Source organism: Colossoma macropomum, unplaced genomic scaffold (assembly GCF_904425465.1).
Source record: "Colossoma macropomum unplaced genomic scaffold, Colossoma_macropomum, whole genome shotgun sequence".
Classification (NCBI taxonomy): domain Eukaryota; kingdom Metazoa; phylum Chordata; class Actinopteri; order Characiformes; family Serrasalmidae; genus Colossoma; species Colossoma macropomum.
This window is the reverse complement of record NW_023494796.1, coordinates 21,151,980-21,164,607: the sequence shown is the minus strand read 5'-3', so window position 1 is coordinate 21,164,607 and position 12,628 is coordinate 21,151,980. Positions and strand designations below refer to the sequence as shown.

The 12,628-nt window shown below is 38.6% G+C and overlaps 1 protein-coding gene across 3 annotated transcripts in view; it reads left to right on the top strand.

Annotated features, from left to right (window-relative positions):
• Positions 1 to 12,628, top strand: part of ctnna2 (catenin (cadherin-associated protein), alpha 2) — a 550,144-nt gene that overhangs the window by 163,441 nt on the left and 374,075 nt on the right. For all 3 annotated transcript variants that reach the window (XM_036583115.1, XM_036583114.1, XM_036583112.1), the window contains exon 7: positions 7,183 to 7,386. In XM_036583115.1, the coding sequence (XP_036439008.1) occupies positions 7,183 to 7,386 (204 nt within the window). The remainder of the gene's footprint in view (positions 1 to 7,182; positions 7,387 to 12,628) is intronic.

Genomic DNA, 12,628 nt, shown 5'->3' with positions numbered 1-12,628 from the left:
GCATGCCCCTAGCATGTAAATGCTTTGTCATACAGCTCCCATATGGCAATCCAAGCACTAAAAATGGTAAAATCTCTCTTTTATATCATCTACTGTTGACTATTTAAATGAAGAGTAGTCTGGGCTATCTCTGGTGGTCATTAGATTTGTGCTATTTTAAAACTTGACACTGTGTGCGTAGTGAATTTATGTCTCTGATGAGGCATGCAGACATTTAAGTTTACCTCCTAAGGGCTGGGCAATGTGACTGAAAATCTTATCATGATATATATGATATATACAACCCCAATTCCAAAAAAACTGGGACACTATGTAAAATGTAAATAAATGTAAATAAAAACAGAATGCAATGATTTGTAAGTCTCATAGACCCATATTTGTATTCACAATAAAATATAGAACACATATCGGATGTTCAAAGTGAGACACTTGACCATTTCATGAAAAACATCAACTCATTTAGAACTTGATGGCAGCAACGCATCTCAAGTTGGGATTTGCAACTAACTGCATCTAAAATTTGTGGAACAATTTCAGAAAAAATTTCCTCAATGTAAAATTGCAAAGACTTTGGATATCCCACCATCTATAGTACATAATATCATCAAAAGATTCAGAGAATCTGGAGAAATCCGTGTGCTCAAGGGACAAGGCCAACGGTCAATATTGGATGCTTGTTATCTTGGGGCCCTCAGACAGCACTGCACTGAAAACAGTCAAAATCTTTACTGAAAATCAGTGATGGGCTCAGGAACACTTCCAGAAATCATTGTCTGTGAAAACAGTTCCCCGTGCAATCTACAAATGCAAGTTAAAGCTGTATCATGCAAAGAAGAATCCATATGTCAACACGATCCAGAAATGCTGCCGTCTTCTCTGGGCCAAAGCTCATTTAAAATGGACTGAAGGAAAATGGAGAACTGTTCTGATGTTCAGATGAATCAGAATTCGAAAGAATACGAAAGACTCAAGAGGAGAGGAACCAGCTTGTTATCAGCACACAGTTTAGAAGCCTGTGTCTCTGATGGTATGGGGTTGCATTAGTGCCTATGGCGTGGGCAGCTTACACATCTGGAAAGGCACGGTCAGTGCTGAACAATATATAGAGGTTTTAGAACAACTTGCACTTGCATATTTCAGCGAGACAATGCTAAACCACATACTGCATCCATCACAACAGCATGGCTTCGCAGAAGAAGAGTCCAGCTGCTGCACTGGCCTGCCTGCAGTCCAGACCTTTCACCAGTAGAAAATCTTTGCATCATGAAACGAAAAATCCAGCAAAGAAGACCCAGGACTGTTGAGCAGCTAGAATCCTACATCAGAAAAGAATGGGACAACATTCCTCTCCCAAAACTTTAGCAATTGGTCTCAACGTTTACGGACTGTTGTTAAAAGAAGAGGGGATGCTACACAATGGTAGACATGGCCCCATCTCAACTTTTTTGAGATGTGTTGCTGCCATCATGTTCTAAATGAGTTAATGTTTTTCATGAAATGGTAAAATGTCTCACTTTCAACATCTGATATGGGTTCTATGTTCTACTGTGAATAAAATATGGGTCTATGAGATTTGTAAATCATTGCATTCTGTTTGTATTTACATTTATTTACATTTTACACAGCATCCCAACTTTTTTGTAAATGGGGTTGTATATCAAAATGTACAATTTAAGAATGTTCCAACATGTAAGAACTTTGAGAATGGTCAACATGGAACAATTTCATTTTGAAACTTCAGGAGACTTTAGGTAGGACTTAAAGTGAATTAGCATTTAATGAACATCAAGGCCTTCTTGTGTTGAACACAGCTTGCTAGCTAATTCTGCTGAATGTTTTCCTTGTTTGTGCTGTTGTGAGTGAATGACTAGACTTCTTCTGCATTTTGTTGCCTAGTGTACCAAAGCAACAAGCAGCAAGTTCAAGCCTTTGCTGCTTATCCTGTATTAAAGAAACAGCATCCTAAATTCTTTGAAAATGGCTCAAACAAGCATAATTGATGTCAGAATTGCTTGATTTTCATCGTTTTCTCACCGAGGCCTGGTTATTTATACTTCGATTTACTGTTCTTTCTATTACTTAAAATAATTTTACAAACATCTGTCCTACCCTTGCGCCTTTTACCTAACTATTTATGAGACATCTGAGGTTTAATAATGCACGTGGGTGGTAGCTGTATAGCTGACATTAGTACCTGGTGTGTTGTATTAATGATGAGGGACAGTGATGTGCACTCTGACTTGAATGTAGCCCCATCTTACTCGGGTGTCAGTGGAGCTGTGGAGCACATGTTGTTGAAAGTAAAGTGGGTTTGTTCCCAGTCCGCCAGTGAAGAAGGAGCAGGTGGTGTGTGTGCAACTCAATCAGATCGCCATGCAGTGATCCGCCATGAGTCCTCTTGACTCTAATAACCAGTCATGGCTGAGTAACACGCTATTGCATGGACACACTTGCTCACTCACACACACAAGCACTCAACCGAGTGAATGTAGGCCAGGAGAGATGAAGTTGGACTGAAATTACAGACAGCTGAGATAGAGGGGTAGACACTGGATGTCTCACAATATGCATGTTAATCAAGTGTAGTTTGGTTTTATGCTGTAAAATGTACTTGTAATATCAAACACACTGACATAAATGAAAATAATTTTTACCGTTTTATAAAAAACATGCCTAGAAAGAAACAACCACAAAAGTTTGAATTTATGTGTGTGTGTGTATGTGTGTGTGTCTCCTTACCCTATCTTATAGGTAGATGTATTTTGTAATACATTTACAATTACCGTTCATCTGTTTCTCTGTAGTTAAGTCAAAGTTTATTTATATAGTGCTTTTTACAACAGGCGTTGTCACAAAGCAGCTTTAAAGAATAATTTGGGTCCAAGCCCACATGAGTAAGCCAGTGGTGACTGTGGCAAGGAAAAAACTCCCTAAGAGCAAGAGGAAGAAACTTTGAGAGGAACCAAGACTTAAAAGGGTAACCCATCCTCCTCTGGTTGACTCCAGAAAGCAAACAACATTAGTATAAAATATTACAATACAGAAACTGGGAAAAACTGGCGAAGCAATGGTTATAATTAATAGTTTGAGGCTGTGCAGCAGCAGCAGTATCATCAGAAAGGTCAGTTCATGCAGGTGAGGTTTGCACAGCGTTGTACAGCGAGAAGCTCCATGGTGGTCAGACCAGTCCAGAAGGCTGGCGAGCAGTGGGCACCCGATCATGGCACAGGCTCTGTATACTTTGTTAGCCCCCCTTTTGCTCACAACACACACTAATGTGCCAGTGATTTGCCTGGAATTGTTGTTTTGGAGTTTTTCTCCTGCTGTCAGAACAGAGTCATACCACTGTAAATAACTACTGCAGAATGATATTACATGTGTAATAGGTAGAATATTTATGGTATGGTACGCTAATTCCATATGTACGGTAGCCTAAGGCATGAAAGAGTAGTAGCAATATGGCTGCGCATAGTAGTTTCTTTTTAGCACAGTCTGCGCAACAGGATAGATATGCCTTAACCATGCTAAAGAAAGTAAGGGTTTTATTCATTTGGTTGTGAAATTGGTATGTTTTGTAAACTGTTTGTGTCTCTGGAAACATGCCAGGTGCACTTGGCTGCCTGGAGTGGGTTTTAAACAGAGAATGTGAGAATGTGTCTGTAGTGTGGCAGGACAGCATGTGTGCAAGTTGACGTTTTACTGTCCAAAGGGTCACCATTGTGGCATCTTGCTGGTAGTGATTTTATCCAAGCGGAGTGTGGTGTGATTGGCATCCAGTGACATGGGCTTTTCTTCACTGTTTACAAAAATGGACTTATGTCACTGTTTTACGAATCATTTAATCTAAAGTGAATGTTGTTGATAGATTGATTCGCATCAGTGTTGTTGCCCAATTAGTTCTGTGATTCTGTAAGCCTAAATTTGCGCTTAATATGTTAAAAGCTGTGCAAATTTATTTACTTCCTCTTTATGTTTGTCAGGGGAAACCTGTGTTCAATTGTTTAAATCATTACACATACATTGTCTAAATTCGTCAGGGTGCTTATTTGAGCTGTTTTAGTTTGCCCATTCTCTCCGCTCCTCTGCAAGCCACTTTGTAGCCTGCCTCCACTCCAACTCTTTCTGCATGCTGTGCTAGACTTACTTAATGTTGTGCTTGTTTTCACTGATAGCTGCACTGTTCTGTACCCTTTGGGGGGTCTTACTGTTGCTCTCCCTGCCCGGGAGGTCCCTTACCGCCAAACATAAATTACCGCAAATGGAAACAAAATATTTTCTTTGATGAAATGGTCCTTACTGAACTTTATTTTTTACTTCTGTATGGAAAATGTATCATGAAAACCAAAATACATATTGAAATGTGAAATTAGTGTGTTATTTGACCACTAGTAGACACTAATAGTCTTGCAGAAATGTCTCTCTGTTTCTTTGTTTGTTCTACTTGTTTCTCTTTCCTTCTCATTCTCCATCTCTCAATCATTTTCTGTCTCTCTCAAGCCTGTTAGTCACTCAGTTCCTGAGAGTGAAAGTAGCTTATGCTTAATGCATTTCCATCCTTTACAGTCTTTCTTTCTCTCTCTCTCTCTATCTGTGTCTGTCTTCTTTGCTCTCCCACTATCTGGCTCATTGTTCCTTTTTTGATAACTAAGTGTGTCAAGCTGCAGTGTGAAGGTGATATTTCCTTCTCTCCCTCCTCATGCTTACAAGTGAAAGACTCATAAGACACTAAATAACTTTGCTGCCATACACTTTTAGTTTTCGCAAGGTGTGTTTCCATTTATGTATTCAGTACCTCTCTCTGCTCTATTTGTACTGGACAAATTGGTAGCTGTTATACATTGCGTGATAGCAATGATGCCATTTTTAGATGCATAGACTAGCCTGCGTTGCCAAATCTTGTAGCAAAGATTTTTGATTTGTGATTTTTAGCTCAATTTCAGAAGTAAGTTTACATAGCCATGTACAATGTGATAGTGCACTCTTTTTTGGAAATATTTATTGATATCCACATTAGCTCCTACAGAACTAAAGTGGTGTCATTGCAAAGTGCTGTCACTGACAGCACTCCTGAATATTGCAGGCAGCAGCTATGCATTGCTTATGTCCATGCCCTTTCACCAGATGAGAGAACATGTAAAAATATGTGAAGTGTGTAAGTGGCCACCGAGAACAAGGGCACCCTACCAGTGGCATCCATGCACCGCAAATCAGCCAACAATGAACAGTAATGAAAATGATACAGGCATTGTGACGGCCTCATAAACTGCCCAGCGCAGCCACTTCCTCCCATAATGGCCAGTAAAATAAGGCTTTCTCTGCTTGATGTGGGCATTACTTTGATACACAATAAAACTTGTATGCTGTACTCAGGCTCGTATAGAATAGCTGGATGCTTACATTACATGTAACAAGTCTTTGTTTTCCTTAAGGTCAGAATGATGAGTGCTGTAAGATTGGCCATCACTCAGAGCACACTCCAATCAAACATTTCAGCCTTTCGAATTTGCCACTTGTAAGACAAATAAGGTTTGTCTGACTGCACCAGCAGCGCATGTCAGACAAACCTATAAACAGGACCGTTGAGATCGATTTTCCCAGACCCAAATCTGTCTAAAATCTGCTGTTTTCCCTGCTGCAATACTGTGACGTTTTGTTTGCCAGTGGTTTGTGAACAATTTCTACAGTACTTCAGTAGTTCTATTTAGTGATTAATTCACAAAAATATATAGCATAAAAAATTTTGAATAAAAGTACAGGACAAAAAGGACACCTGCTTCTTTTCTTCACTTATTTAACCCCAAAATAAATATACATGATTCATACTGTATATATTATGACATCAGCGCTCTTAAAGAAGCAAATGATTTGCATATCATAAATGATGTGCATACCACAAAAAGCTATTTAATGATATCAAAGACATTTAAAGGTTAAGTGTCCTTTGAGAATAGCTGAAATTGATTTCTACTTTTCTTGTGACACCATATATCTTCTAGTGGATATCAATCTGAGTGTCTAACATAAGACCACCAACCCCCTCAACACACACACAGACACACATATCCCTCTTAAATACCCCCCATCTAATGCTGCAAACTGCTGCGAACGGCATATTCAAATCGTACAGCCATAAAACAATATCACTACCATCAATATGGTAATTCTCTCCCACCTTGCTGTAGTGACCGTAAAACCTCTATTTTGTGGCAAACTTTTGAACAATAAAAGCACAAGGGCCCTGAAGTCTGCATTTTGCTCTTAACAGGGCCATTAAACGGCGGGACTGGTTGTAACCAAGGCCCGGAGCTTTGTCTTGAAGGTCACCTTTCTGCTTGCACGGCCTCCAGGCTCCAGAACATTGCCCTGAGCCGTCTGCTGCTGCAACCGTGCCAAACTGATCTTGCCTCTATTATCCCCCCCACCTCAATACCCTTTAGTTCAGGTTCGATGACATTGGGTTATACCAGCATAACTCTATTTCTTGTCATGGATGTAATGTCCACTGTATGATTTTTATCACGAGTAGTACATTATTCTGTGATTGTTACAAATTTTTTACATGAACGCTACATATCAATATAGCATCACCATTACATCCATTGTCTATTATGCACAATGATATAGTAGAACTCATTCAAATAAGTATTTTTATGGGGGAAGAAGATGAAAAAAATGTTTCTTGTAGCATGTCTCATGAACATGTTAGGGGTTATGTGGAAAATAAACATTGACATACCCTGAATATGAATATGAAAATACTGCAGAGTATGTTCAAATAGCATAAAATGTATGATATATATGTATATGTATAGCTGTTGTCAGAAGAAAACCTTGTGTCTCCATTTTTGACGTTTTTTAGTTTTTTGACATAATTTAAGAATGCCTGTCGCCCTTTACATTATGTGTAAATTTCATGATGAATGGACTAAAAGAAATGGCCCAAAATGACATGGAAAACATTCTGGTTCCACTGACTTAAATTAAAAGTAAAGTAAGGTTTTTTTTTCCTTCTCCTGTAAAGTTACCATTTTGGAGACACGAGGTTTTTTCTTCCGACAACAGCAAGATATATATAAAAACTAACTTTACTTTTAACCATCAAAAACTCAACAGTTTATTGCTTTGTCAGTGTAGAATTTCAGTGTGACTTTTTTCATCCTCTTCTTTCTCTCTCTTTTTCAGAATAAGATCATTTTGGATCCGCTGACGTTCAGCGAGGCGCGTTTCCGGCCATCTCTGGAGGAACGTCTGGAGAGCATCATCAGTGGTGCTGCTCTCATGGCTGACTCGTCGTGCACGCGGGACGACCGACGCGAGCGCATCGTGGCTGAGTGTAACGCCGTACGCCAGGCCCTGCAAGACCTGCTGAGCGAGTACATGAACAATGTGAGTCTAGTGGTTCTCTTAACTTTTCTCTAATGCAGTGGTCTGCACAATATTTTCAAAACAGGATCAACCTCAAACTCATCTGGCAGACAAATGGCTTTATATAATTTAATAGCATTGTCTTTGGCTGTCAGTGATCTATTAGAGCTTTATCTAAGAGCGCGTTTTGAATGTGGTTGTTTACAAATCATTTTTAGATATAATTATTGAACTGTTTCATTTTATGAGCATACATTGTTATTGTTTGTAAGCCATTGTTGTTAGTGAGTTTTATCTGATACTGAGAAAAAGGTTACCATGCAAAATAGTACAGTAACATGCCTGTACTGTTCATACATGTTAGTAACAAGTTTTAAGAGCAGCCCACCTTATTGTGAGGACAGCTGTGGAGCTTGGAGATGGTTTAAACCAAACACCTGTATTTGGGTTACATGGACTGTTTTTCAGTTGTGCTAGAGCTTCAGCCTTGAGGCACCAAAGGATACTGGATATAAATGGGTGTTTAAGCTTGTCATGACCAAGACAAGGTTTTGAGTAACATAATTTGTTTTTATATTAAAATAAATATGCAGTCATGTTTCACCGCTCTTTCACAAACTAGCTTCTCAAGTCTTGAGACTGATGGCTGATTAAATCATAAAGATCTATAAATACACAGTGGTAGTTATTTTTTTATCATTTGTATTTGTTTGCTCTGTTCATTCCATTATAAACCATGATGTGAAACTTTATAAGAAACTTTCAAACCTTGCCATGACAACTAGAGATAATTGTGCTTGGCATGTGTTTGCAGGAATATTTGTTAAACCAAACTTTGTTTTAGTGTTAAAAGATACACTATAGGGATTAAAGTACTGGGACACCTACACATTACAAAAATTCTAATACACATTCTAAAATCTATAGTCATTGTTATAGAGTTGGTTCCCCCTTTGCAGCTATAATAGCTTGCAGCCTATTCATCCAAAAGACCAATTGTAAGTGGGGTTGGGGTCAGGGCTCTGTGCGGGCCAATCAAGTTCTTCCACATGAAACTCACCCAGCCATGCCTTTATGGACCTTTCTTTGTGCACTGGAGCATGCTGAAACAGAATAGGGCTTTCCCTAAACTGTTCCCACAAGGTTGGAAGCATACAGTTGTCTTGGTCTGCTGAAGCATTAAGATTTCACTTCACTGGAAGCATTATCCCACCTCCACCAAACTTTACAGTTGGCCCAATGGAGTAATGCAGGTACCCTCCTGGCATTCGCCAAACTTGTTCATCAGGCTGCCAGATAACGAAGCATGATTCCTCACTCCACAGAATATGTTTCCACTGCGTGTCCAGTGTCCAGTGGCAGCATGCTTTACACCACTTCCCCCGACACTTGGCATTGTGCATTGTGATCTTAAGCTTGTGTGTATCTGCTCAGCCATGGAAACCCATTTCCTGAAGCTCCTAACGTGCAGTTCTTTTGCTGATGTTGCTTCCAGAGGCAGCTTGGAACTCTTTAGTGAGTGATTCAACAGAGGATAGGCACTGTGCTTCAGCCCTTGCCGTTAAAATAATTATGTATTAGAGACTCTTGTGCATTCTTTCCATCTTTATGTTAAAAACTGTTTTTAACATTAAAATAATGTGAGTGCTTGCTAAAAGATGAATGAGTAATATAGAGCCAAAGCTACTTGGGGTTATTAAGCATTATAGAAGTTAAATTACGTTAACTGGCTTCCACTTATTGTCATCCTTAGCTTAGGTATTAAATGGTTATTTCAGTAGACTTAGTAGAACATGAACCATTTGCAGCCAAGGAGAACATCTGATATGGGCACAGTACAGACACGGAGTAAAGCTTGTTTGGGCTGCCATTCTCATAGTCACAGCTGTTTGAAGAAACCCAACTGCCTTTTATTTTCATCAGTATCTCTAAGTAACATTCGTAGAATGTCCATCAGAAAGGCAGAATAATTGCTTTGTGACCATAGGGGTCTTTGTGTGACTTCTTATCTCCATGTTTTTCACATTTTTTTCCACTTATTATAGTTTCGGCAAAGGTTTTACTGACTCAGACTGACAAAATTTAGACTTTAGAGCATGTAATCCAGTAATCCACGAAGTATGTGCATGTGAGTCATTTAGTTTGGGTGTGCTGCTCTTGTGGCCGATATAGCATTGGAACATCTCTTCTGATATTGACCCGGTTAGTATCAAAGGATCTTTTGCAATGACACCATGTAGTGATCAATGGACTTTCTCAGCCATAATGTATTGTGTGTTTTCCAGATCTGAACCCCATGAAGGAAAATGAGGGGATATTACATATACCCCTAATTCGATTTCCATTTCTTTGGAATGTAGATACAGCAGCAGCAGCAGCAAAAGTGAATATTACATCTGCTCTTTTCCAATAGTGTTCAAAAGTTTGAAATCACTTGTCATATTAATAACGTTTCATTTTTCGACTTTTATTCCTATGTGCTACCATTTCTTTTAAGGTCTAAATTTTTTAAACTAGCAAAATTTTTAAATATTTTATTCAGTATTTAAGTTTTCTTTTGATTTTTCCCAAGTTTCTCCCCAGTTTAGGCATATCCAATTTCACACACTAAGACTCCCTCAGTCGCACGGTACCACCCATGCTAGGCAAAAGCTAGTACGACTTCCTCTGAGATCTGTGAAGCAAGCCATTGCATCTTTTTGAATTGCAAAAATTCTAAAGTCATTAAGATAAACAGACAAATGCTGTTGGCCTTATATCTCAGATAACGTTACTAGCCTGGTCACGTCACAATTTCGTCTCATACCATTTGGCTTGAAAATAGTTAAAATGTAGGAATATACAAAATAAAACTGTTTTTGAACGGTTAGCTGATCTCAAATGTGATAAATTGAGTAAACTGTGTTGAAAGTTTTATTCCAATAAATCTATACAAGTAAAGTGTAAAATAAATTTTATCTTGATGTTTATCAGCACTTTCACTGCATCATTTCTCTGTGGTATAACTGTGCTTTATACTACCTGCTGTACAGTCGTCTGTTGGGCAGTGATCTCAGTTATCTGTTTTATGCTGATTTTGTCAAGTTATCAGCCTTTGGGGTTTTTAAAATGTGAGGCATTCTGAATATTAACATTAACGATCCAGAATGCTCTTATTTTAAAAACCTCATAGGTTTCTCAGCTACATTAGAGTAGTCCACAGCTCGTTCATCATTCTGGACTCATGTAACATTATTTATTTATTTAACAGCTCCCTCCTAATTATTTGAAACCTGTAAAGTTGCATATAATCATTTTATACATTTATTTGCTGATTGATTTGTACTATTGAAAATTATTTCTACACTTTTGCAAAATATTTCCAAACCTTTGACCTTTTCTTCAAGAAGGATCTCTCTTATGGTATTGGAGAACCTGCATGTTTTCACATTTTGCTTTTGGAGTTGTGAGCACAGAAAGGCTGGGAATTGTTGTCTGTGGGATATTTTGCTAGTCATAGCAGGGGAGCACATGCAGCAAAAAATTAGCAGTTATCTGCACAGGGCTGCCACATGCGAGATATCTTCAGTCAAAACAAATAAAATGATACAGCTTATTTCTCCATGAAACAAAGCTAGCATCCCTGGCTTTGCTGAACAGGGTCTCACTGGCCTTGGTGTATTGAACAGACAGATAGGCACACTTGCTCACTTACTAATTCACTGTGTTAATCCCCTGAGCGGGACATTTTGGTGTTACAGCAGCTATAATACCCACAGTGGCTCTAATAAATACAGTAACTACACTCTAAACACTGTAGTAAAATAAAACATTAAATAGAATTGCTACAATAAAGTAAAATGTAATAGTATAATAGTAATAGTGAACAGTGGGACTGTCAGTCTTGATTATATTAGTAAATGAGTAATTACTGATTATTATGACATAATTAAATATCAGAAAAATGAATGCGGTTTTGAAAAATTGTCAGCTCATGATTAAAGAAAATAGCAGTATATAGTTAAGTGCATAGCAATGTAAGCCCATCTCTGGTAAGGATTATGCATAGTTTGGCAATTTTGTTTTACAGTTTGGCCTGCTCCTAACTCAGCTTAAGGGCATCCTTGACCTTCAGACTATTTAAAACTGCAAAAACCCACCCACCCCCCTTCACACCAATTGTGTTTTTCAGTCTTCCATTATCTTTGTTTGTCCTGAAGCAGCTGTTCCTTCTTCTCTCCACATAGCAGCAACTGCTGCTCAGCAAGCTCAAGACGCTTCATTAGCTTCAGGAGCCGCTGTTTGGACGCTACAGCTGTGAGACTGAGAGCAGCCTCTGGCCATCTAACCACAAGAGCAAAACAAATAAATATAAACAAGCACTTTAAATGAGTGAAAAGGATGGTTTTCCTATTTCGGAGAAAACGGCTTAAATCGTGTTACCACACCAGGGTTGTTGTGAAGAAAAACAAAAATCAAGCTTAACCAACTTTTAAAAGATTTCATAATTTGCAGCTTGCGTTTGAATAATTGGGCTTTTCTTAATAGTTTATTTTACAGAACAGGGGGAAATGAATGTTGCCAGCTGAGCTTCCCAGCAAGAGGAAAATAGATAGGAGTGTTATCTTGACTTCAATATTTTCCCCACCAAGTTCTCCTTTGAAGAATTCAGCGTGCATTTGAAAATGTAATGACCCGCAGCTGTGATTGGCTGAGAGCAGCTTGCATGCGGTCTGTATGTGTATTTTGCAAATACAACTGGTCTTTGGTCCTTTGCTGAAATGAGCAGTAGACTAAACTCATAGAAGTAGAGGTTCCCTTATTTTCATGGTTCTCAACTTCAAAATGCTATTCTGAGTAAATTCTCTAATTTGTATAGATCATTTACATTATTTAGAAGCTCTTTAGCTGCTTTGTCATTAACTCTGTATCTACCAACTGGCCAACTGTTCACACAATGAGTGTGCTATCAAAGCATCACTTGAATTTGACAACATGCTAGAGTCAAACAACATGTCTACTTCTCAAGCAAAAGCTGTGAATACATGAACTTGCACCAATTTTCATGAATGTTGTAAAAAGCAGCCATGGACTTGTTTGCTACATTTTAGCATTTCACGTAATGGCTCCAAGTCCGTGGGCCCAGCGCACATCTTGCAGTCTCTCTACCTCGCACAGTTTCTGCTGTTTACACCCTAAAACACCTGATAAACTGGATCAGGTACTTTGTGGCAGGGAATGCAGGAAATGGCAGCATAAATTCATACTTCAGTTTGAAATCTTA